The sequence below is a fragment of the Chroicocephalus ridibundus genome, chromosome 15 (genome assembly GCF_963924245.1).
Source record: "Chroicocephalus ridibundus chromosome 15, bChrRid1.1, whole genome shotgun sequence".
Lineage (NCBI taxonomy): Eukaryota > Metazoa > Chordata > Aves > Charadriiformes > Laridae > Chroicocephalus > Chroicocephalus ridibundus.
In genome coordinates this window covers 4,335,389-4,360,815 of record NC_086298.1, presented here as the reverse complement: position 1 = coordinate 4,360,815, position 25,427 = coordinate 4,335,389, and the positions used below count along the sequence as shown (strand labels likewise).

The 25,427-nt window shown below is 53.7% G+C and overlaps 1 protein-coding gene across 1 annotated transcript in view; it reads left to right on the top strand.

Moving 5' to 3' along the window:
* The window catches only part of ASTN2 (astrotactin 2), a 374,972-nt gene that overhangs the window by 120,366 nt on the left and 229,179 nt on the right, over window positions 1-25,427 (top strand). Inside the window, exons 5-6 of the mRNA XM_063352726.1 lie at window positions 7,717-7,824; window positions 22,420-22,566. Of these exons, the coding sequence (XP_063208796.1) occupies window positions 7,717-7,824; window positions 22,420-22,566 (255 nt within the window). The remainder of the gene's footprint in view (window positions 1-7,716; window positions 7,825-22,419; window positions 22,567-25,427) is intronic.

Sequence of the window (25,427 nt, the reverse complement as noted above, 5' to 3'; positions counted from 1 at the left end):
CTCTAAAGGCTGCACTGTGCAAAAGCGTGCTGGGGGCTGCTGAGTTTTAGTGGTAGCCTTGATAGCCATTGCCAGTTAGGCTGGAGCAAGAGCAGGAGGTTGGCTGGAACAGCCCCATGAGCAAGATTTGGTCCTTGTGTTGCCTCTTAGCAAGGGAGATTGCCTCCTTCTATTGCTAGCGGTGCTTAAAACGGTAATGGCCGTGGGTTAAGTGGTGAGTGCCGAGGCTTTGGGTGCAGGTTTCCAGCTGAGGAGGAAGAGGAGGAGGCATCAAGGTCCCTCTAGGGATGACGGGCAGGGGGGTCCCTTGGCCATGGTCTGCCCCACGCACTGCGGGTCTCAGTGGCAGTGTCGGAAACTGGGCAGAAAATACTTTTCTTTGTTTACTGTTGGTTTTGTTTTTCATTTATTTATGAGTCTGAAATGTGATCTTCTATTCTGGATACATTTTCCTGCAACACAGGCCTGGAGAGGGCTTTTTTTTTTTTTTATTATAGCTCTGCCCATAAATTATTCACTTAGTGTGAAGAAAATGTTCTGACTCTTTAACTGGTTTAAATTATTTGGTTTGTTTTTTAGTAGTTATTCAAATACATATATCTGTATTTTAGCGTGCGTGAGTGTGGGTGTTTTGGGGTCCACAGTGACTGTCTGGTGCAGTTTCCCTGAGTCCTTGCTCTAGCCTCATTTTTTTTTTTTTTGGTTTTTATTTCACTTTTAAACTGCCTGAAGGCAAGAGGGCTTTTGGTCACTAATGGAGCAAGTCGATGAATCCTCGCAGCTGAGCTTAGGAGGGGACGCGGTGCCCAGCTGCAGGCAGAGCCCCCCGCTGCTGGGAGCAGAGTGTGGCCGTGAGCCAGCCTGGCTTGTCCCCCATCTCTGGGGACATGCACCCTCCGTCTCCCACCGTCCCTGGGCTGGAGCTCCCCTGCCTCCCCACAAATCCCCATCCGTGCTCCAAGGCAGCAGGAGGTCTTCTCCACGACCGCTGACCCCTGGTCCCTCTGCCCGTCAGCGGCTACGGCCACAGTCAGTGATATCAGGACATCACCAGAGTCCTTCGTTGCCCTCCATTTCTGCCCAAACTTGTGTTTCCTCCCTATGAGGGTTGGAGACTGGCTCGTGCCCAGTATCTCTGCTTGGGATGGGGAGCTGAATGTCCCCTCCAACTGCCATGCAACCCACTCGTGGTGCTTGGCGAGGTCACCCTCCGTCTCCCCATCATCATCTCCCCATCATCCCTCCGTCCCTCCATCCACCACCACCCAGGCAATGCTCAGCCATTCGCAGTTGAAGCAGGCTGTCCAGCAGGTCCCCAACAGCAGGCTCGGCCAGACCCACGTTGGAGAAAACAAATTGTCTCCCTGAGGGCTCTTATGCCCTTCCCGGTGGGGAAGGGACACCCCGGGAGCCAGAGCATGCCCAGCTGCCTGGCCACAGCCCTACCCCGCCGTGCCGGTCGCTCTCGGGCTGTCTCCTGGTGCGCTGGGTGAGCTCCAGTAGAAAGGAAGAGGGTGGCAGGAAGGGAAGGATTCGGGTTAGCTGGGAAGGTGCTGCCATGGCTCTTCCCTTGTCTGCACCGGGGCAGGATGGGGATGTCGGTGCCCAACCTGCTGAGGTTTCCTCGGTCTCTGTTCCCATCGGTTGCGTGTGCTGTCGGTGACAGTGGGGAGCTGGTTCTGCCCTCAATTGCCCAAGGCATAACGTACCGCAGGGGTTCAGGACGGGACTGTGACTTTGAGCATCTCCACCTATGGGACCCCTCACCAGCACACCCTAAAAAAGAGATTTTAAGGTCTCAAGCGTCAGAAGTGAGTGAGCAGCCCCAAAAAGCAAGCCAGTTCCAGCACCTCCAGTGGAGATCTCACTCCCCAGAGCCCCATTCCGTCCTCTTTTCCTTTTAATTTAAATTTCTCTTCACTTGTGAAAGCTGTGGCCGGGCTCTGGAGGCTGTACCCACAGCTTTCCCCGTGCCTCTCCCGTGCTGGGGGTTTTGTTTTTAGAGCCCGTGGTTAATTGTCCCTCTGGCGGGCGAGCTATCAGACATTAAGGTTAAACGATGATATCACAACTCACGATGTTTGCATTTTACATCCAATTGCAAACACGAACCCTTCGCCTCATTAGTCCTTTGCAATCCGTGGGTCGTTTTTTTTTTTTTTCTTTTTTTTTTTTTTTCTTCTCTCCTCCCCCTAAATGAAATTGTCCGTTTGGGATGCATTTATTTCCTCCTAACAGCCGTGTGACAGTTCCACTGATGGAGTTTGCGTCCAGCTTTGTTACTGGGTAGTGACAAGTCAGCCTGACGGATGCATGTGTGTAATTATTTTCTCGCGGTTCGATTTAATTAATGCTTAACCTCATCAGAGCCCTGCAGCTGGAGCGCTCTCCCTGCAGGAGCCGTGCACAGCAACAGGATTTCCTCCTTTACGGAAGGGCTCGGAGAGGGCTCCCGAGAGCTGCTTCTGCAGAAGGGTGGGATAAACCAACCCAGAAAACAAACAGCCCTCTGCCCCAGCCCGGCAAAAACAAATCTGGGATGAGCTTTTCCTTGCTTGGCTTCCCTGCACTAAGTGCATTTAAACTGCTGCCTATTGCTTGTCATTAAATCTGATTCTGCGCTAAGTGTTTCTAACAGCTCTGGGAAAAGGTCATATTTTGCTGAGAAGATCGACTTTAAAAAAAAAGAAAAAACAACAAACAAAACACACCACCCTCTCCATTTACAGTACCATATAGCTTTATTTTGCCTAATGCCTTTTTCATATAAACTTTCTCCCCAAACACTTTTATCGAGTGAAGTGCATTTAGAGTTTATAAATAATAAAAGGAGAGTGAGGATGATAAGAGCCGAGGTGCAGGAGGGCGGGGGCTGGAAGGAGGATATCTCCTCTGAGGGCTGGCAGCGCTGGAGGGAAGGATGCTGCTGGATTTACTGGTTCCCAAAAAGGAGCCAGGCTGGTACCCGGAGCATCCCAACCCGGCTGCATCGGAGCGGGGCTTAAACTGGGAAGCGATGCCCTGAGCGATGCAGGGATGGAGGGATGTGGCTTTGGCCGCTGGACCACCCTGCGCCCGCCCCAGGGGCTGGGGGAGTTGTTGGGGGTGCGGGACAGGAGATGGCCTTGGGGGAGGCCGGTTTGCGCAGAGAGGGGGTCTGGTGCCCTCTCCTGGGGCAGGCCTTTAAAAGCACCCTGGCTTTGAGAAGAAATAAGCAATTAATAGATCCTTCTGCCTGAGACGGGATGCGCTGTTTGTCGGGGCCGCGGCTGCTTGTGCTTTAGAGGTCTTGGCTGTGCCATAAGTCATCCAAAGTTACCCCAGGGAGGAGAACCCTCTGTCCCACGGTGCCCTCGGATCATCGCATTTTGTTGGTGAGGCAATTTTGGGGTTTAGCTGGGACCTCTCACCTCATCCGAGTCAAAGCACCAAGTCCAGCTCCCTGAGTCGCTCCCCAGTGAAAGGAAAACCCTTCCCAGCTGCGCGAAGGCTGCGGTCTGAGATCACGGGGATCCCAGTTTTCCACGGTGGAAGCGGTGGGGCCGTCACCTGGTTGTTCTACCAGTGTGGTTTTTTTGGGCACAGCCAGAAGGAAAAGGGAAGATCAACGAGGAGGAAGAATTTTCATCAGCTGAAGCCCGTGTGCGTGCGTGCGTCCCCCTGCTGCAATGACAAACTAGAGCAGAGCGCGTCATCTTTTAAAGTGCTTTTTTTCTTTTTCTTTTTGTGCGCATTGACTGGATACATTTCAAAAGAAAATGTTTGCGTGTTTGGTTTTTTGTTTGGTTTTTTTTTTTCCTTCTCTAAAATTGCTTCTAATTTACCTTTCTCTGGCCACACTTGGTTTTTCAGTTGGGGTAAATTAATTAAAGTGAAAATGTCCATTTAGCTAATTGTATAGCCCTGCCAGCCCTCGGTGCAGGAGCCTCGCCGCGATGCTGGGGAGGTGGGGAAGGGGGCTCCTCACCTGGTTTTTACTGGGAAGGCTGGGAGCAGCGGGGCTTGCTGAGCGCCCGGGAGGCTGCATTGCACGGGGCAGGCGTCCCGTGGAGGTTGGAGCGAAGCGAACGCAGTCGAGCGGGGAGGTCGTGGGTCTTTGAACGCTGCGGGGTGCGCAGGGTTTGGCCCTTTTTCTGGAGGGGGAGGGATGTAGACAATCCTTTGGCGTTTGGCAGTGGGGCTGTGGGTGCGGGCAGGGGGATGCGCAGGCACAGGTGTCACACAGCGTGACAGTTTTGGGGACAAAATGAGCTTTTATTTCTATTATAACATGCAGCTTGGGAGGGATTAAGTATCTGAGGTCAAGGTGGCCTCAAACAGGAGTTACCCAAATAGCTCCTGTTACTTATTTCTTTATTTTTAACTCAGCTTTGATCCTTTTTGCATCCACAGTTGTTTGCCTGAGATGCTCTGTAACCTCCTGGCTTTTGGGGAAGGGATTTAAAATGTCAGGTTTGCTTTTTATATTTTTTTTTTCCCTTTTTAATGACAAAAACGCACCTTTAAAAAAAAAAAAACCAAAACGAACAACAAACCACACGTGGCTTTAGCTAGCAGAAAGTCTTTAGGGATGGTGGAGCCTCTAATCACGGAGTTTTTATTTCCTTGGTGTCCCCCTTGGACAACCACCGGCTTTAATTACGCCTTAATGAGAGGTGTTTGCCTTGACACCCCGCTAAATTAAAGCCGGGGGGGGGGGGTGCTTCCAAACAAACGCCCTGCCCCGGCTTGCGATCTATTTGAAGGGATTAACGAGTTTGTAAATCTCCAAACAGGATTAGAGGCGAAAGCATCTTTTTTGAGCTCCCCCTCCTTGCCTGTCCCCCCCGCTCCCTCCTCCCCGCCTCCTGCCCCAACGCCTGGTCCCCAGGCGTTGGGGCAGGAGGCGGGGAGGAGGGAGTGGGGGGACGGGGACGGGCGAGCTTTGTTTTTTCCTCAAATCTAAATAACAGGAGTAAAGTGGGTGTAAAGGGGATGTAGCTGCCCGGGGGGAACCGCTGCAGAGAGATGCCGGTGGGTTACGGGGACCCAGCGGGGCGAAGCTGCTGTTTGTCTCTCTTTTGAAGCATCTTATTCTGCTTTGTGATCGGTCCTGGCGATTGGGATCTTTTTTGGGATCTTTTATTTTTTTTTTTTTCCTCTTTTTTTTTTTTTTTTTTCCCTGTTACTTGGTGGATTTTTCTCTCTCTTTTTAAAAGAGAAAAGGTGTGCTGGGCAGGCAGGGCTGGTTGGCTTTAGTTGGGTGCACTCCCTGTTTCGTACCCATCAGCGGCTGCATGGGGATGCTCTGCTGTGGGCATCCTTGGCCCCATCCTTATCATCCTCCGCCTGATCCTGAGCATCCTCCGCCTGATCCTGAGCATCCTCGGCCCTGTCCTGAGCATCCTCGGCCTCATCCTTATCATCCTCTGCCTGATCCTGGGCATCCTCGGCCCTGTCCTGAGCATCCTCGGCCTCATCCTTATCATCCTCCGCCTGATCCTGGGCATCCTCGGCCCCGTCCTGATCATCCTCGGCCCTGTGTCCAGATCAGCAGCTTGTCACCGAGGTGGAGCTGGTCCAGGAGGTATTGCCCCAAGTGCGAACCATCTCATAGGGATGCTTCAGGAAGATTTTGGGACCCGTTAAAGATGAAATCAGATTCACAGCGGGATCAGTTCAGGATCAGTGCTCCTGCTGCCTCGACTGGGCTCTGGGACCCCCAAACCCACCGCCAAGATGTGTTCCAGCATCCTTGATAGCGTGAAGGGGTAGAAGTGCATCCCTTGCTGCCGTTTCTCTGCCCTAAGCTCGTGTTTCCGAGCTGACCTCCGCCACTGCGTGTTGGGTCAGAGGAGACGTTTCCGCTGCAGGCTGGGGACCTGCGCCGGGTCTCCCGACTCCTGTATTTATACATCCTGCGCAGTGCTGGGTAATCAGAAAATGCAATATCGCTGTCACCAGCTCTCCGAAGACATCCAGCCTGAGTAATTTAACATGTCAGCGCCATCCATCACGGAGGCGCAGCCGGCAAACAAACACGGAGCGGCCGGAGGGGGGCTGGGACGGGGGCTGGTGGAGTGGCTGCCGCCTGCGCTCCCTGTCCGCCGCCTGCGCTCCCTGTCCGCCGCCTGCGCTCCCTGTCCGCCGCCTGCCTGCTGCCTGTCTGCTGCCTGCACTGGCTGCCTGGTCATGTCAATGGGGTACAAGAGTGGAGCAAGCATCAGAGATTGCTGCCTCTGCCCACCCCCAGCCATCTCCCTGCCTGAAAGGGACCGTGTCTGGCTCATGGGACGATGGCAGAGGGACATGCCATGTCCTGCCTGTGCAGGCAGCGTCCAGGTCCCTCTCCCGGGCGGAGGAGAAGAGTTCCGGCAGGGGGAAAACCTCCCGTAATGGTGTCTGTTTGCCCATGGCAGTGGGGACGGGCGGCAGAGCTGCAGCCCTGGCCGGTTGCCCAAGGGTCTACATTAAAAGCCCAGGTTAATTAAGATTTTCCTTGCTGATGTGAATAAGCCTGATGGGTTTTACCGCTCCGCTGTGCCCTTCAAAACCCCGGTCGCTGGGTGTGGGTGTATCCTGAAGTATCGCTGTGATGGCTCTGAAGGTGGGTTACGGTTTGGGGTCTATAAACCCCCCAGACACCATGTCCTGGCACTAAATGCCGCTGTGTGCAAGCACTGACTCCTCCTGCTGCTTTCAGGAGGAAAAGAGCTGGCGGAGCCTCTTCCTTACCCCCCCGTACAGCCTCCCCCCGAGGGCACTGTGTGGCCAGGTCAGGGCACGGAGGGGGCAGGAGCCACGTGCCGAGCTCCCGGTGTCCCCCCTGGCTCCCGCCAGCCTCCTCTCAGTGCGGTGATTAAGGATTTCAGAGGGCAGAAGGCACTGCTCGTTTTCTGTTCTCCTGCCAAGAAGTGAGGAAATTGTGCTTCTGCCTAGAATAAAGGATTTTTTAAAAACAGTAAAATATTTTAATGGCAGTTTAAAGGGCCACTGTCAACCCCCAGAGGCCTCTTTGCTTTAAGCTCAGCGAGGATTGAAGGACTTCTGCCAGTTAAGAGTCTGTGTCGCTTTTTAAGCATCCGTCGCTCCTTGGTGGGTCCAGCGGCCGAAGCGACATGGGTTTTTCCAGCATCCTGCGCCGGCTCCGTCTCCAGGAGGGAGATGCCGAGTAAACCAGGAGCCAGCTCAGCTCCTTGCCACGCTGTGGGCGAGGGACGGGAGCTGCTGGCCATCACGGCGAGCTGCTGGAGCCAGATGGGCCAAAGCGGGTGCTGAGGGAGGGATGCCAGACCCTCACCGTGCAGCGGGGGCCCCCCAAGTGCTGTATTCCCCCCGACGCTGCTTAGCTCTGCCGGGTTAGCTTTGACGCAGAGACCTAAAATTCACTGTACGTCACCGTGTAGGTGTCCTTGGGGAGAGCAGCTTCTACGTTGAGAGGTTTTCTTTGTAAATACATAGCGATACATTTGTAAAATATATTCCTGGGGGTAGAAAGCATTTTACATTCACATCGTAATTGGCACCATGGAGTCTTGATTCTTGACAATAAGAAACCAGTGAAATCGTAAGTGGCAAAAGTCCCTGGTTGTTTTTGGTGACCCCGAGCAGAGCACCTGGGCCGGGAATGGTGGATGCTGGACAAATCCGGCAGCTCTGCCACGGCTCTCCCCGCTCCCCGCTGCTGCCATCCAACCCCGCTGACAGGGCTGATTTTCTCCCCTCTGTTGCTTGCAGGTGGGATCGGGTTTGGACGTGCCAAAGGCAACTCTGGCTCGGAGGCGGATGATGAAACCCAGCTAACCTTCTACACGGAGCAGTACCGGAGCCGGAGGCGAAGCAAAGGTACAAAATGATATAGGCGCTGGGGGGGGGTGCACATGGGTGTAAGAGGGAAAAACATGGTTGAGCACCATGATGTTTCTGTGGGTGATGCTCTCTGATACTGCATGAGTCTATGAAGGACCGCAATACTGCGTGCGGCTCTGGAGTCCTCAGCACAAGAAAGACACGGACCTGTTGGAATGGGTCCAGAGGAGGCCCCAGAGATGCTGGGAGGGCTGGAGCCCCTCTGCTGTGAGGACAGGCTGAGAGAGCTGGGGGGGTTCAGCCTGGAGAAGGGAAGGCTCCGGGGAGACCTTAGAGCCCCTTCCAGTCCCTAAAGGGGCTCCAGGAAAGCTGGGGAGGGACTCTGGATCAGGGAGGGGAGCCATGGGACGAGGGGGAACGGTTTTAAACTGAAAGAGGGGAGATTTAGACGAGATCTGAGGAAGAAATTGTTTGCTGTGAGGGTGGTGAGCCCCTGGCCCAGGTTGCCCAGAGAAGCTGTGGCTGCCCCATCCCTGGAGGGGTTCAAGGCCAGGTTGGACGGGGCTTGGAGCAACCTGGGCTGGTGGGAGGTGTCCCTGCCCAGGGCAGGGGGTGGCACTGGATGATCTTCACGGTCCCTTCCAACTCGAACTATTCTGTGATTCTATGAATACCAGTCCGTAGGGATAAGGACATCCCCAGATATGCTCTTGGTGTGATGCAGCACTACGCAGGAGCCGTAAATAGCAGTTCCTACTGATGTTGCTGAGGTTCTGGGTTTCTCTGATGGTTTCTATTATCCGTTACATTACACGTGCCCTGGCGCTTCCCTAAAGCTGTACCAGCGGGTGGTGACCGTGTCCATCATCAGCCTGGTGCCAGTGCAGCTGGTGGGGATTGTCACCTTGGCAGTGCCTCACTCCAAACTCCTGTTTTCTGCCCTTTATTTCCCAAGCAAAGCATCTGCCGGGCGGAAATTTCCCAGCCTTCCTCTCGGCACAGAGGCAATTAAAAGGAACAAATTCAAAATGAGGGCTGGGGCAGGGATTTGTAGACCGGAGTCCCTTCAGGCTTTTTTTTTTTTTTTTTTTTTTTTTTTTGTGAGTTAGAGGAGCCGAGAAACTGAAATATCATCTGCAGTTTCAAATCAGTGAAACTGAAATCAGTGAAACTGAAATATCATCTGCAGTTTGAAATCAGTGTCTGCGTTTTCCTCCGCTCGCTTGTTCGGGACCCTCGGACCGAGCTTTTTGGCGGAGGACAGGGCAGGGCGAGCCTTGCCGCTGCTGCTGCGGTTTGAAAAATCGCTGTCAGGAAAGAGCTACGTTGGGAAGCAATTTAAAACTTGCCGCGTGGGTCTGCTCCCTCCGTTTGTTTTCTGAACGAAGCCGGGCGCCGGCAGAGCGCAGCACGCCAGATAGATGCCTGCGCCCACCCCAGCAAAGGCGGCCCCATTAGTTTCAATGGTCAGGCATTCCGATAAATGCTCGCAACGTGTTTATTTGGATGTGAAATTGCCTCAACGCCTCCCATCAGCTTGACGGCCGCGCATGGGAATAAACGCACGCAAGCACAGGGGGTGTATTGCGTTCGTTCCTGCTGGAAGGCAGGACATTCAAATTTTTATTATTTTTTTTTTCTTTTTCTCTTCCACGTGTTTCAGAACCATAAGAAATTCTCACTGAGTTTAAAATGGGCTTTTGATGAAAAGCGGGGAGAGAGTTCGTGAGTTAAAAGTTACCTGTTGCGGTACAAACGTAGCTGCGTTAAGGGAAAAATGATGTGCGATGTTTGCTTTGGAAGGGAGGGAAGAACTTGGTTGTGTTGCAAACAGGAGAAAAAGAAATGGTCCCAAAAAGTCGCTGGTGCAGGGGGAAAATTTCCCAAGCGCTAAAGTAATTTTTTTTCAATGAGTTATTCTGAAATACTGGGCTGGGTGTGAAAGTCCTTGGGCGCTTTGGAAAAGTCACTGAAGGTTGGGGTTTTTTTCAGCTGCCGCAAAGGAAGGGGGAGAGGGCGCGCGAGTGAGCTGTGGAAACCTGTGTTTTAATGAAAAGCAGATAAATCTCAGATAAATCTTTGCTTTCCCCGTGCCTCGACGCCATTCCCCATGAGGTCAAGTGCTCTGTCAGTCTCTCGAAACACGCTCCTGCTGGATGCCGGGTACAAAGATACTCTTATTGACATACTCATTGGCTTTGGGTTGTTTGTTTAAGCTTCCTTGTAGGGCAAATATAAAGGAATAGATAAATGGGAAGAATTTCTTTATTTTCCTTTGAATAAGCTGTTGTTCACCTGGGCAGCTTTGATGGCTGGGTTTGAAGGGAATTCGGGAGGAAGAGCTGTCTCGCGCAGTTGCACAGAGCTGGCTGTTAGATCTGCGTTAGCGTTTGAGTGATGCTGTGAGAACCTGGTTTGTTCCTCTTCGGTGGTGGCCAACCGAGGGAATCGTCTTGCATAAAGTCCCCATTGTATTTCCCCTCCTGTCTAGCTAAATTTTGCCATCGCAGCGTCCTTGAAAGGAATTTTCCATTATCCTTTCATTGACTCTTCTCTCCCTCGTGGAAGGAAAGCAATAGCTTAGTGGGAAGTCACAGTACCAAACTCATAATTACAAGTTCAGCAAAGATCCATAATTGGACGAGATCATAACTCTAATAGAGACGGATGCGTCGTCGGACATGGTTAATTCTTACAATGATGTTCCCGTATCGATTTTGCCATGGTTGCGTGTCATTGCAGGTGCCGTGAAATAGTTATCAGGTCCAAGGAGAGAGATTCCTTGGGGTTTCTCTCCTCAGATTAGGTTTTGCAGGATTGAGCCTAATTACTGATACTGTCAAGGCATTGATCCCAGCCGGTGCGATGGGAAGTTTCCACTTAAGTGGCGTGTAGGTTCGGTTACTTCGAGCTTTGTTGAAGCCAGCAGGTTAAGTGGTTGTGGGCTTTGTGTGTCTCCTGGAGAAGAAAAACTGTGGATTTCATAGTGCCTTGGCAGGGTATATTAGAGGGGCATTCCCATAGGTAAATATCGAGCGAGGGAGAGCTTGTTCTGGTAGCTCAGGAGCAGCAGACCTGTTGAAAACCCGATATCTGCTTTTCGATGGTGGAATAAATGGAGAAGTAAATCTGAATTGTCCAGGCACAAAGGCAGGGATGGCCGAAGCATCGCCTTCTGTCGTCCCAGCACGCCGCACCATGCATCTTCCCAGCTTCTAGGTCTGTGAGATCCCCTTGCGCTTTACGTTCCCCTGTCTTTGGAAAGTCTCCAGAGAAGTTAGAGGCGGGGAAGAGTGTAAGAAATAATGCAGAGGAGGCTTTCCCACGGAGCCCTGGTCCTCGTCTGCTGTTGGGCTCAGCCCCATCTGTGGGATTTGAGCTGGGAGAGGCCATGCAGGTCACGGGTGTCCCTGGGGAGCTGGCTGGTGCCCAGAGCTCTCTGTTCATACCCATCTTCAGCAAGGCATCCCTTGTCTTCACCTGGTGCCTACTCCAGCTCTCCACTTCTCCGCTCCTAAGGGAGATGGAATTTGGACTTAACGTCTCACTTTTCCAAGTGAAACAAGTCCTGAGAAGAGGCTGTCAGGCCCCGCGGAGCTCCGCGCTGGGAGGCTGCAGGGACCCTCAGCTGGGGCCGGGGCTGGGGCTTTGCTGGAGCTGGTTTGCTCCTTCCTGCTGCCCTCAGGACTGACTCCACCGGATTCTCCAGAAACGAGATTTTCTCACAACCATTTCACAACAGGTTTGTGCACTCCAGGGCTCTGCTTGCTGGGGTTGGGGGGTGGCTCTTCCCTTTCCCTTTCCCACACAAGTGCAGGAACCTCCTCCTGTGCCGGCTGTGGTACGAGGATGGCTCCTGTCTCCAGGGCTGTCAGCCATCGCGCCTTTCACCAGCGCTGAAAGTCTCCACGAGAGAGAACCTGCCGGTATTGCAGAGATGCTAATCCACCTCCCCAGCTGCCCATCACGGGCGATATCAAGCTTTGATCGTTACTCAGTTTCCTCTCTTCTCCTGAGCAGCGTGGGATGTGTTCGGTCAGGTCCCTCTCTGAGTTCCAGAGGAAAATATTAATAGTGGAAAAAACCCCCCAAACTGGGGGTGCAGAGCCACGAGGTACACAAACCCCGCTGGCACGGTGCATCGCTCCTGCTCCATCCCTCTTGTCCCGGGGGGTGGTGGTGGGGTGCTTGCCTCCTGCCCAGCAAAATATATTCAGCTCTGGGTCTGAATTCGCATCCCTGAGCTCCACAGGTCGCACGCAGAGCCTGCCCCATGGCCGTTTCAATAGAGAAAGATGGGGGGGGGGGGGGGGAGGAAAAGAAGCAGCATCGTAACTCCAAGGCCGTACCAGGCTCCCTGCAGTGGTGGGCTGGCCCCCAACGCTGCTGGGCTCGTCAAGGCTGCAGTGAGTGGAATGAGCCCCCCCTGACTCACTGGTGGGGAGGGGGGAAGACATAAGCAAGCTTCCCCCCACCTCCATCTGCTTCCTCAGCTCCCGGAGCAGCTCCTCTGTAACGCAGAAACAGTCCTGCTCTTTCAAAGCCTCTTCTAGGAGAAGGTTTCGAAGGGGTGAACGAAGAGTAAATCAGCCTCGCGTCAGGTCTGCAGGGAAATGCTGCGCAGAAGGCTGGGGTAGGGGAAACTGAGGCAGGGAAAGGGAGGGCATCGTGCAGAGACCCTGCGAGGGGCTGAGCATCCCGACCCCATGCGTCTTGGGGGCCGGAGAGCCCCTGGCCCCTCCTGCAGCCAGCCGTTGGCTGAGCCCCTGGGACCTGCCGGGGTCTTGTGTCTGAGCCGCTGGGGCTGGGGCTGGTCTCACTCCCCCCATCAGTGGGAAAGGTCAGGTACAGAGAGCTGCTGGAAACCTGGATACACAGCGGAGCGCTGGGTGCAATCCCGAGGTGATGCTGTTGGTACAGCGATGGTTGAGATGTGCTGGAGGGTGCCCAGCACTGTGACCCAGCTGGGATCTCTCATCCAGCGTCCTCGGCTGGATGCTGCTCTTCAGCCAGCCTCTGGCAACTGCTTCAGCCCGAGCCGGACCACCCGGAGCCTGCTGCTCCGCGCTCGGGTCTGGGATCACTTCACCCCTCTCAGCATCGCCTCTACTGCAGCCTGCTAAAAGAGGAAGGGGGAAACACATCCCACCCTGTTTTCCTGCATTGCTTTCGTTCAGGTGGTACCTCCCCATCCCAGCAACCTGCTGCCATCCAGGAGAGCGCCCCAGGGAAGGGAGGAGGCGGGGTTGGGATGCTCCTTTGCGGAGGTCTCCACGAACAAGGCACCTGCCTGTTTCCATAGCACACGGTGATGGTTTAGACAAATTAGCAGAGTCCAATTATGTACCTTGGATTGGTGTCAGCCGTGCGTGTGTGCGCGCATGTGTCTGCCTCGCTGGCTGGCGAAGTCTTCTGAGGGCTGTTAGAGGAATGAGAAGCTGAGCTTTGATCTGCCTCTGTATTTGGTGTTTAAAACAAGGCCTTTTATAAAGGAATATTAGGTATTCGGAGTCTGTTACATATGAGGAAGCTTCGCTTTGATCCTCTCCTGTCTCCGGAGGCAGCAGACACTTATTATTTCATGGGGAACTAAACGAAATGCAGAATGAAGTTTGGGTATGGTTCTCTGTGCTCTCCCGGTGCCCCTGGCCCCACCAGGGCCGAGGGAAGGCAGCATGTCACCCCATCTCTGCCGTTCTCCTTGGGGAATTGCTCCCCCTGGCTCTGCACCGGCTTCGGCTCAACATCGCGGCAGCCTCCTCCAAACGCGGGGAGACGCCGTCAGGAATCACACAGGAGACAAAAGGCGATAAAGCAGACGGGTTGGTTTGGGGTGCAAGGAGGGAGTAATGGATCTGTCCATGCCTCCGTGGCATGGCGTCCCCGGGAAGGGGACAGACGGAGGGGTCAGTGCCGGTTCATGGTGCGTGGGGCCGCGCTGCTCTCGGTCGGGCCAGGGAAGAGCAGCCCGGAGGGGATAACCAGGCTCCCATGCGACCTGGACCCCCCAGACTTCTGGGGATGAGGTACCTTCGTGACACAAGTCTCTCCTTTACCTCCCAGAGCAGGGGGGTGCAGCCGCCCCCGCCGCTGCCCCCCACCCCTGCGCGCCCCAGGGTGGTGGTGCCGACGAGGGACGCTCTTTATTTCCAGTCTTTCCCCGTTGTGGATGCTGGTTTCTTCCAACGAGCAAACGAAGGTGGTGCTTTTGCCTGACGGCTTGTTCCGCTCGCAGAGCAAGCTGGGGCCGCATCAGCACATAAAACGTCCCCCCCAAGCCCCTCTCCATCCCGGTCTGTGAAGGGACTGGGGTCGCTCTTTGGTCCCATAAACCCCCGGTGGCTGTGGGTACGGGGGTGTGCGCAGGCTGCTGGGTGCCAGGGGGTGCTGAGCCCTCGGGAGAGGGGCCGCTGTGGGAAGCGGGAGCCGGGGAGCAGAGGGAGCCGCAATTAAAGCGGTCGTGGTGCCGCCGCAGCCGCAGGCTCTTTAACTTCCCTGGACTGCGCTAGAGATAACGGCTTTTACATCTGTTCCTGGAGGCAGTGCGGGTCCTGCTATTTATTTATTTATTTTTTTTGATTGTATCTGATACAGCCTCAGCGAGTAATTGAGTGTTTGAGAGTGAAAAATTATCTCTCCGGCTTGGCCCTTATCTTGACAGCAAAGCAGCACTTTTAATTTAATTTTGTTCAGAGCATGTGGGTAACAAATTTCACTAATCGCTCTGCTGTCGCCCTCCGCATGGTAACGAGTCTCTTGTTTCCCAGGAAGCGGAACATAAACACGGGGCTGGATGCGGGCGGGAGGAGGGCGAGGGTTGGGAAATGAAACCGCGTTCGGGTGGCGATGCTCGACGCGGCCGTGACGCCGTGGATCCGTCTCCTGGCGGGAGCAGGGGGAGGAGGTGGCGGGTGGGCGGCCGGCGTCGCGTCACGTGGGTGAAGCTCGTCCTTGCGCGGCTGCGGGGGAAACTGAGGCACGGAGGGGACGTGCCCCGACCCCGGGGAGCTGTTGCAGAGCAGAGATTCTTATTCTCCCCCTGTTGGGTCATTTTGCATCGATTCCAAAAATAACAGAGGGGAGAGAAAGATGGTTTGTTTGGGGGTTTTTTGGGTTTGTTTTGTTTTGTTTTGTTTTTCATGCCTGGCTGTGGAGCTGCCAGCCCAATTCCCAGATCCCAGGGAGCGGAGTGGCGATGGGGGTGTGAGCAGGGCCTGGATGGGGCAGCACGATGAAGGTCCAGTATCTCACCGGGTACTGGGGCATCTCCTGCTGGGTCCTGAGCCCTCCCCGGCAGCCCGGCCTCCATCACCTCTCCCTCCCGGTCTCCGAAGTCAATTCAGCTGTCTGACCAGCTCTTGGCTCGAGCGCAATCCTCCCTGGGCTGTGACTCAACACGAGCTATTTCATAGATAATGATTACTTTTTTTTTTTTTGGTCCCCCTTTTTTTTTTTTTTTCCTGTAGGAATAATGTTTTCGTTACACTGGATTGAAAATTGCTTTCCCTCCTCCTTAAAATGAAGCCTTCCACTCAGATTTGCCTTTGTGTTTGTATATTGTAAAATTGGGACTCATTTGGAGTTTAAAGCAAAAAAGAATCAGGCCTTAATTCCAGGAGAAGTGTTTCCATTGATTTGTGTGAAAGAAAATTCCAGTGCAGGCAATCTCTGCCTTTAAATATGTAACTGTTTCTTTAATGTGATTTTATCTCAACTGATTCAGCACCGAGAACATGAAAGCAAAACTGACTTCATTGATTTTAATTGTCCGTGCCCAGAGAAATGCAAAAAAATGTAACAGTGCCGGGAGAGCAAATTGGGTTTGCACAAATTCTGCCCATTTTGCTGTGCCAGGGCAGGTCTGAGACAAGTGGCAGGAGAACCTGCCTGTGGGCACCCTGCCCATGGTGACAGGGCTGGTGGTGATGGGGCTGGTGGTGGTGGCCCTGGTGATGATGGGGATGGAAGTGGTGACCCTGGTGGTGACGAGGCTGAAGGTGATGACAAGGATGGAAGTGGTGGCCCTGGTGGTGATGGGACTGGAGGTGGTGATCCAGGTGGTGACAGGGCTGGTGGTGGTGACCCTGGTGGTGACAGGGCAGGAGGTGGTGGCCCTGGTGGTGGTGACCCTGGTGGCGATGGGGCTGGTGGTGGTGACCCTGATGGTGACAGGGCAGGAGGTGGTGGCCCTGGTGGTGGTCACCCTGGTGGTGATGGGGCTGGAGGTGGTGACCCTGGTGGTGCTGGTGGTGAGGCTGGGGCTGGGGCTGGTGGTGGTCACCCTGGTGGTGATAGGGCTGGAGGTGGTGAGCCTGGTGGTGCTGGTCGTGGTGGTGGTGACGGGGCTGGACGTGGCGACCCTGGTGGTGATGGAATTGGTGGGTCAGCAAAGACCAGCATTTCCACCTGTGCCACCTCGGTCTTCTCCATTTCCCCCCTCCCTTCCACTGCCCCTTCCTTGCCCAGCCTTCAGGGCTTTTCCTTTCCCTCTACTTCCCCCCTTCCTCCTCCTCCTTCTCATGATTGAAATTTGCTGGCGGCGTCTCCCTGCAAGCTGCAGGCACGGCATTTTAGAGCAAAGGGGGAGCACCACCGGCAACTGTATAAATAGGAAGCAAATACATTTATTCAGTGTATGAGGCATTAAAACTCCAGGAGCACGTAAGGAGCGGAGGCTTGGGCTGCTGGAGAAGCACAAGAGCTCGCCGGGGCGAGTGGCGCGGGCTGCGGTGCACACCAGAGCTCAACCACCAAACCCTTGACCTCCTCTTCTCTGCAGCCCCCCGTGCCGTACCGGAGGACCCCTCGGCTAATTGCTAGTGGGTAATTCATAAATGTTAATAGTATTAATCTGATTCAGCGTGTGCTTAGCAAGATCAAATCCTCTATAAATCCAGAAGCGTCTGATCTCACCCTTCTGCTGCACAACGCAGCTGTCTTTCCTCCTCGTTTCCCCCCCCACACCCCCCATCCCTTCTTGTGTGTGCCCTCTCTGCCTTCTTGGAGGTGAGAGGGGGTCTCCCCGGGGTCTCCCCCGGCATGGGGGGGAGCAAAGCTGCCATCTCAGGGCCGATCCCCATCCTTCTGGCTCTGGGGATGAGGCTGAAGACAGCCCCGTGACCAAACCCTGACCCACATCCAGGCTGTAGATGGGAGCACCTTCACTCGGGATTTGTCCAAGGCAACGATGGAGAAGGTGCCTGCTGCAGGAGAAGCTGAGGCCAGGCGTTGCAGAGAGGGTATGCGATGAGACTCCTGCTCTCACCCCGCTGCTCAGATGCTGCTTGGGGGCGGGGGGGGGTTCATTGCATCAACATCCATGCCCTTCTGAAGGAAGTGGCTGTGGGGCAGAGTGGTCCATGAAGGCTTGATGGGGACCACGGTGTGGGAGAGCTGTGTCTGGCTGGAAGGTGGATGTGCCATCCCGTGCCATCCCATGCCGTGTGTCTGGTGTGCTGGAGAAAGGGGGACCATCCCGACGTGGAAGGGGCAGGGAGGGGGGAGACGGGCAGCGCTGCTCCCCGGCGTGGGGGTGCTCGATGGCAAGAGCCGCCCGCCAGCACCCGCTGCTCATCTTAATTGGTATTTGATTTGATTCGACATGATCTCCCGCTTGTAAAACACCTTGAGATGTTTCTGTGTGTGAGGGTGTCCTGGAAACGCTGTTGTACCGTATTAATGAGCCTCTGCTGGAACATAAAGAAGGATCATTAGGAGCCCCCAACTCCTCTGACATGCCGGTGGCGGGGCGGGCGCGGGATGCCGGGGATGCGAGCCGGGCTGCGGTGGGCTCGCTGCTCCCCGGGGGGTGGGGGCACGGGGGGAGACGCTCGCCCCACGCCAGGCACTTCTGCATGCGGCACGGCAGCGTTGCTAAGCAGTTCAGGCACTCGCCGTTCTCCTGCTCCGTTTCCCCAGCCCCGTCTTCCTCGGGAGGCAGAAATACATTTTAATATCCCGAGTAGCCGCGAAACATTCTGTATTATGCTATTATCTCCGGGGGGGGCGGGGAAGATTGCAAAGCACTTGGCGTTTAACACCCACATATGGCTAACACCATGGGCTGTGTGCTGATAAAGATGGGGTAATTAAAGTTTATTTTTTTTATAGACTAATCTCCCAAGCATGTATTTATGAGCCTGATTTAGAAACATCATATTACCAAGAGCGCGGGATATTTGTGTTGCTCGTAAATCCATACATGTTCTGAACGTACCTTTTTTTTTTGTTTGTTTTTCTTCCCTTAAATTTAGGCAGCACTGGCAATATTAAAAAGAAATGAGCTCGGAGTTTGTTGAGTTCCGCTCCCCCCCTTCCTTGTCCTTTAGGTGGACAAGGGAAAGGTGTACAAAGCAGTGAGTAATTAACTGTGTGAGGAAATGATCTTTCAGAGGAGACACGGTGCATTTGGAGGGGCTGTTTGTGGAGTGTTTACACCGGTGGCTTTGAATTTATCTTCATCTTGCAGCAGGTGCAAAATCTTCAGGGGAATGTGGTGCTTTGCAAGCTGTTCCTGAGCTGTCTGCAGAGGGACCCGCATCTTCTCCGGGAGGCCGGAGCCGGGCTAATTGGCACCGGTGTTAATGGGGGGGAAAAAATCCTGGGTGGGAAAGGTGGCGGTGACAGAAGCCCCTCTGACCACAGTCCTGGCTACTCCTCTAGTCTAATTAAGCTGCTGTTAATTGGATCGCTAGCAGAAAGCATCTCAGGTGCAATTTGCCTTTTCCTTTCTACTTCTCTCTCCTTTGCTTTCGCGGGCTGAGGGGGAAAGGTTGTTTCACCCCATTGGGGAAGAAGTGATTTCTTCGTATTCTTCATCCTCATCGTGTGTCCTTCCCGCTGCTCTGCCCGCTCCTCAGGCACAGGCTCCCTGGGTCTGTCTCCTCTAGGAGCCCCCGCAGGCCATCGCTTTCCCCCCCGGACAGCCTGGCTGAGCACTTGGACACACACTCACTCCACTGCAACCATCCAAAATGCAACAGAAAACAGTTTAATTAAAAATATAGAGAGGTCATCTCAATATATGAAGGATTTAGTAGGGCAGACGAATCTGGAGAGTGAGTTTGGTCTCAGCCATGCCTGGTCACCACCTTCTTCTTGGGCTTTTTGGACCCCACAAGACCCAAACGAAGACTTGCGTTGGGTGCTGAGGCTCTCAGGGCTCCTGAGTCCCATCAGCCGTCCATGAAGGTCTTGCATTCCCCGCTAAGCTTCCTCCTCTTGGACAAGGAGGTTAATACCAGCTTGTTTGGTGAACATGGGTTTGCAAATCTGCACTTTAAACATCTCCCTGAAAGCCTGGAGACTGCAAGGAGATGAAGGAAAGAGCAGGCTTCAGCCAGGTAGAGCTCCCACGTGTGGTGTTGTGGTTTATGTGGTACCATCTGAGTTACGAGCTGGGTTTGGATCATTCCCCAGCACAAGGAAGGAATTGGTCATTTTGCCTTCCCTCTTGAACAGGAGCAGGAAGCCCTGGTGAATCTGTTGAGGTTGGTTTGGTTGGCAATGGTTTGCTAAGAATACATTTGCTTGCGATTTCAGAGGCCTGGCATGAAGCTGTTTCCCTCCAGAGAGGTGTTTAGAGGCAGCCCAGGAGTGTTTCTGATGGAGCATCAGCGGTCTGAAGAGCAGGCAATGGGATGGAGGACAGGAGCGATGTCCCTCTCTTTAAAGAACGAGGGAAGGATCTGCTTTACCAACAGCTTCTTATCAAACCTGGCAGCAAACTGGCCGTGAGCAATAAAGAGCTGAGCCGGAAATCCAATTTCTGCTCAAGCAGAAGACCCATTGTTTTGGTTCAGTTGGTCAAAGCCAACGTCAGGCAGTTCTAGAGTTCAATAATTAGCGCCGTGATGGAAACGAGCAGGGAGCAGGAGGCAGGGGAGCGAAGAAAGTAGTTACAGGAGACTTGTAGCACATTGTCCCTTCCCTTGGGCAGCCAAGTGCAAACTCATTGAGCTGTAATGGGCTTTTTGCTGTTTCAAGCTCCTGTGCCCCTCTCCTCTTAGTCACGGGGAAAGAAGGAGCTCTGTGGACCGATGGAGATGGGAGCTCCTGGATCCTAATTCCTCCAGCTCCACTCCAGCTGCAAGATGGTGAAAGCTGCCATCGTACCTGTGATTCAGGCTCTTTGTGAAAAGGGGATAATGCTTGTCTAACTCAGAAGGGATTTGTGATTTAATGTTTGCAAAGCACTTTAAGACCCTGGATTGAAAGGTGATTTATAATGGTAAAATCCAGTGTTCTCTCCTCTATTGTATACCTGTCTGTGTCCAATTATCCTGATGGAGGCTTTTTTCCTTCTTTCCTCTTTTTTTTTTTTTTTTCCTCCCCTCGTTTTTTCTTTTTGCATTCCTGTAGTAACTCCAGCCAAGCGCAGGGTTTGTGGCAGGCACAGTATGCCCAGCGAGAGGATGAGTTTGCCTCCCAAGGAGGTGCTAACTCCTTGAATATGAATGAAGACTGGGAAGAAAAAAAAGGGGCTCGCAAGGTGAAGAGCGCAGGAGTTTGGCGATGGAGCTGCGAAATAGGGGTGGGAGGGCTGTTTAGATGACGCGTGCGTAAGGAAAGTAAAAGATGCTTCATAAATAATCAATTTGAAATACTCCTGTTGGTTGTAGTGATGGGGGCGTTTTCCAGCAGATCGGCCACTTCTGTCTTGCAGATGCTGGTTGGAGCATCCGCGATGTGCGGTAAGGGATGCTTTGGGGGGGTGTGGTGCCCTGCCTGGAGAAGGCAGGTGATGCCATGGGCTCTGCCCGAGCGCGGGATCCCTGCCCTGGCACCAGCATCTCTACCAGCGGCTTCGGTCAAACCACAAGCTGTGCAAGTGCTAACTGGCTGGGTGTTATTTCCCGTGCAATTTTCAAACGGATGCTTTTTGGAATCCGGCTTTGCTGATGAGATGGCAAGGGCCAGGGAGCAAGGGAGGAGAGGCTGGGATGGCTTCCGAAAATAAATAAGTTGTCCTCACCTGAATCCTGAGGAGGGATGCGGTCAGGTCTGCCGGGAGCTCCGTCGTCTCAGCAATGCTGTAACAGACTGTGCTATAGAGTGGGGTTAATTGCCGGGCTGTGCCCTCTCCTTGGCATTGCCGTGCTCCCCGGGTGGCTTTTAATCGGTGTCCCAAGCGCCGGAGAAGGGAACCAGCTGCTCTGTGAGGCATCTGTCATTAGATTTGAGCAAAGCGGAGTGCTGGTGCGAGGTGTCGGACTGGGTGGCCGTGGGGGATGCGGTGCAGTTGGAGCCGCGCTGGGGCAGCCCCTGGTGCTGGCGGGGCTGGGTGGGCAGGGGACCAGTGGTGCCCCAAGCTGTGGTCTGCAGGGCTGCTCCCTTCTCAGGCAGTGGAGACCTATTGAGGGTGTAGTGGCGGCCAGGGAACAATTTCTCCTGGTCTTCTCCATCAGTGGCGAGTGTCTCATCTGGACATGCGTTTGCTCCTGGTTGCACCCAACAAGAGCATCCGAATCTCCTGGGGCAGCCAGGTCTCTCCCAATGACTCTGTGTTGCCCAGCTTTACCCCATACCCAGCGGAGTCTGGGCGTTGCTCTGTCCCACCCAACTGTAGTTGACAGTGATTCGGTCATCTTAATGCTGTGATGCTCCATGCGGTATTCCTGGTGGGTTTGTACCTGCTGCCGGCTTCTCTAGACCTGAGGATGCTCAAGCTCCTCGTTTGCTTGTTGGCTTTCACCTAATGCTTCAGAAAAAAATCCAAATGAAATAGAAGCCACCAACCAAGCCGGTCTGAGTGTCGCCGTGGGGTGATGGGATCCCCCCAGCCCCATGGGGTTATTCCTCGGTGCAGGCACCCCGTCGCCCTGCTGCCAGACACGTGGCCTTCGAGAGGAGGGCTGGCAGTCTGGGAGTGTCCCCCACCCAGGGACCGGGGGGGCTGGGTGCCCGCTTCGGCGGCTGGCTTTCATGTGTCGGGAAGTACTGAGCTGCTTTGTGGGAGATGCCGTCAGCCTCTGCGCTTGACAAAACAGAACTTGTTTTGTAATATCTCCTGCCTGTCAAAAGCGGCTGGCTCTGTAGGTCGCTTTGTTGTTCGGCGTAGTCCCCCTGTGATGACTGAATATTTATATGTATTTGTGTAAATAATTAACACTCATTGGTGCTATATAACATCTACAGGTGTGAATTTCTCCTGATTTTAAGGGAAAGCAAACGATGCCACGGTTGAGGCAGCCCTTGGATTTGGTTTCATTAGCTTGTTTCGACTTGACAAGATTTGCCAGAGAAAAACCAAGGCTGACAAGAAATGACAGTGGCTTTGCGGGGGGAGCCTGGCAGGGGTGGTGAATGCCTCCGGGGATGGGGGGTCCTCAGCGAGAGGGTCTGTACAGGGCTCTGAGCAGGTTTTCTCCCTCCTCTAGGAAAATACAGTCCCTGAGATGGGTGTAACTCAGTGAGTGAAACAAGACAAATGTTAAAAACCCAGCCGAACAAGGCATGGTTTGCAGACCTCAGGAGCTCTTCCAGCGCTACTGAGCTGACGTCCGTCTTTTTGATCCCTGCCCTTCCCCGGGGCTGGGGCTCTCCCGCATCCACGTGGGGAAGGGGGGAGCCCGAGCAAGCCCCTGGTGCAGCTTTGGCTGTTGGCCACCCACCCTTCTCTCTGCCTTCCAGGTTCCATGAAGAGCCCCGTCAACAAGACGGCGCTGACCCTGATCGCCGTCAGCTCCTGCGTCCTGGCCGTGGTGTGCGGCTCCCAGCTCTCCTGCCCGCTGACCGTCAAGGTGACGCTTCACGTACCCGAGCACTTCATCGCGGACGGTAAGACCCTCAGGGGACTCGGATGCCGCTGCCCCATCGTGTGTGTTTGGGATGTGGGGGTCCTTCTCTTTGGGAATTGCCCCAGCTGCGGGGATCCCCCTTCCCAGAGGAGCAAAGCACACCTGTGAGCCCAAGGCTGAAATCTCAGCCCTCTTCTTCTTCCTCCTCCCCTTCCTCTTCCTCCTCCCCTTCTTCTTCCTCCTCTTCTTCTTGCTATTATTGTTATTACTATTACTGTTACTACTATTTAATTGTTATTTATTTTTATTATCGTTACTACTATTACTACTACTACTAATAATAATAATTGTGTCTGACGGATATTCCTGTTTTCCTCCACCCTCACTGGCGAGCCCCGGGAGCCTGCCCAGCCAGACGTCCCGCTGTCCTGCAGCAGCAAAGCTGCCTGTCCCAGCCCCTCGCAGCAGCGCGGAGTGAGTTTGCTGGGGTTTGAGCAAAGGCAGAGATGCTTTGCAAAATTAGACGAGGGCTGCTGTCACTATTTATTGCTTTCTCCAACTGGGCTCCTTGCGTTTGTTGTGTTTCACTGACCTTTTCTTTATAATGCGCAGTGAGCGTCGAGTGCAAGTTTTCGGTAACATGAGGGCAAATTTCATTTTCTTCCAGCAGACGGGACCCATTATTCAGTCGGTTCCAATTCCTCAGCTCCTGCGCTCGTCTCGCTGCTTGGGGCATGAGGAGGGGGCACTTTTTCCCTGCCGGAAACGTGCCGCAATGAGCCGGTGCATCACCAGGTGCTGGGGTGTCCCGGCGTGGCCAGCTCCTGTCCAGCCCCCCACTTTGGGGGCTGTGATGGAGGGCAGCTCCTGGGGTCGGTTAGTATTTTGAGGAGAGGTAGATGGTTAAAGAAGTGCAGCGGCACAGCAGCAGCAGGGAGTGATGGAGAGGGGCTCAGACCATCGCCCCATGGTGGGGATGGACTCACCAGCGTGGTTGGAGTGGGATTCAGCCCTGCTAAGAGGGGTTTCTTCTTGGCTGTGATGTGCATTCATTGGACGTTACCTGCCCTGCAACACCGACAGAGCAGTGCCCTCCCCAGCCCCACCGCTGTCCCTCGCTGCCTCGTTATCCCCACTTCTATGTCTGCACCTAACAATGCTCGTGGGATGGGTGTTGTGTGCCGTGGGTCCATGCCCCTGTGCTGACTTGCGAGGCCGCCTCTGCTCTCATCCCCAAGGATGCTCCTCAGCTGCTGACTCTGGAAATTACAACCTAATCTCTGGGTATGTGGAATATCCCAGCGGGCAAAGCTTGGTCCGTAAAGAACAGAGGAGGAGAACATCTACTTTGTGGTCTCAGGTTGGAGGAACTGAACATCAGTGGAGACATGAAAAAGGCATGACTTGAAGCAAGGGACTTGTCTACGCCTTGACCTGTTTCTAAAAGGCTTTAAGGGTTGTCCAGGCTTCGCTTAAATATTCCAAAATCTTCACAGATCATTATTCTGAGTAGCTGGAGAATAGAAACTCCTTTTGCACTTGCGAAATGAGGCTGCTCCGGTGTCAACTCGTGTGTCCCTTTGAGATGGGCACTGGCCAGTTCATCACCAGGACTGGGAGTTCGCAGCTGGCTTTTGGTCCTTGTTGAAGGTCAGGCAGGAGGACAGTGGTGGAGATAGGACCCGAACATCCTGCTCCCCGTCTGTAGTTCTGGCCTAGGGAAGACAGCGTGTCCCCGAAGAAGAAAATAAAACAAAATGCAATGTGACTCTGGAGAATGAAAGTGAAAAGCTGAGCCTGTGCTTGTCACCGGGAAAGGGGTGGCAATGCAAATTATGCAAATATGGAGAACACTCGAATGGAAATGACAATGAAATACCAATAAAACAGATTAATATCCTTGAAACTGGGGGAAATGGGATGATCTCCAGTCCCGACTTAATGACTTCTCTAAAGAGAAAGTGGCAAGAGGACTGGTAAGAACGGTTTGGAGAAGAATTAAAATGAGCTTTGTAATGAAACTGTAAAATATAATTACAAACTGAGAAAACTTTTTTAATATTTTTTATGAGAAACAGTCAAATTCTTCCCATAGAAGCAGCCGAGACGTTTTGCAGCGGCTATCGCTTTTACTGAAATCTCATCATTTTATGCGATGGCAGAGTCCCTTGCCTGGGAAGAGAAAAGCTCTTAAAGTTGTCCCTTCTTTTTGAACAACACCAAATCCCAAGGCAGCACCCAACCGGCAGCAAAATATTATAAAACATTTAAAGACATTAGAGAGCTGCGATGGGTTGGGAAATTTTAATGATACCCAGGAATAAAAACCTGGCTGGCTGTGTTTGCAGAGGGCTTGGCACATGGAGTCTTACACTGATGGAAAACAGGGGGCTCGCTCCTCCCTGGCGAGCTCCTGGGGGGGGTTAAACCCGCTTTTTTCCTGGATGCAGGAAGGGGTTGGCGTAGGCATCCCCTCCTGGGCTGAGGTCTTTGGGCTGGGAGCTTTGATCAGCCTGAAAGCAACCTCTGGTGTGCACCGTGTCCCGTAAATGCTGCCGTGCGCTTAAATAGCCTGGCTCCCCGAGCCCTTCTCTTTTGTATTTCGCACGAGGATAAGGCCGGGGTGGTGCGTTCCCTGGAGACATTCCCGTGCGAGACGAGGATGCCCTCTCCTTCCTTTTTTGAAATGCCGTAGTTCAATAGATGACCGTAGCCAAGGAAAAAAATCTTAAAGCCGGAGCAGCTACCAACACCTCTGCGGGAAAAGCCAAACAAAGAGAGAGGCTGAAAGAAATCCCTCTCTTTGCAGATGCAAACTCGTCTTTGAAGGAAACTTTAAATAGATGCCAGCCGGCTCCAGCGCGCCAGGAGCCAAAGCCAAGTTGGGAAAAGGAGGAGGGA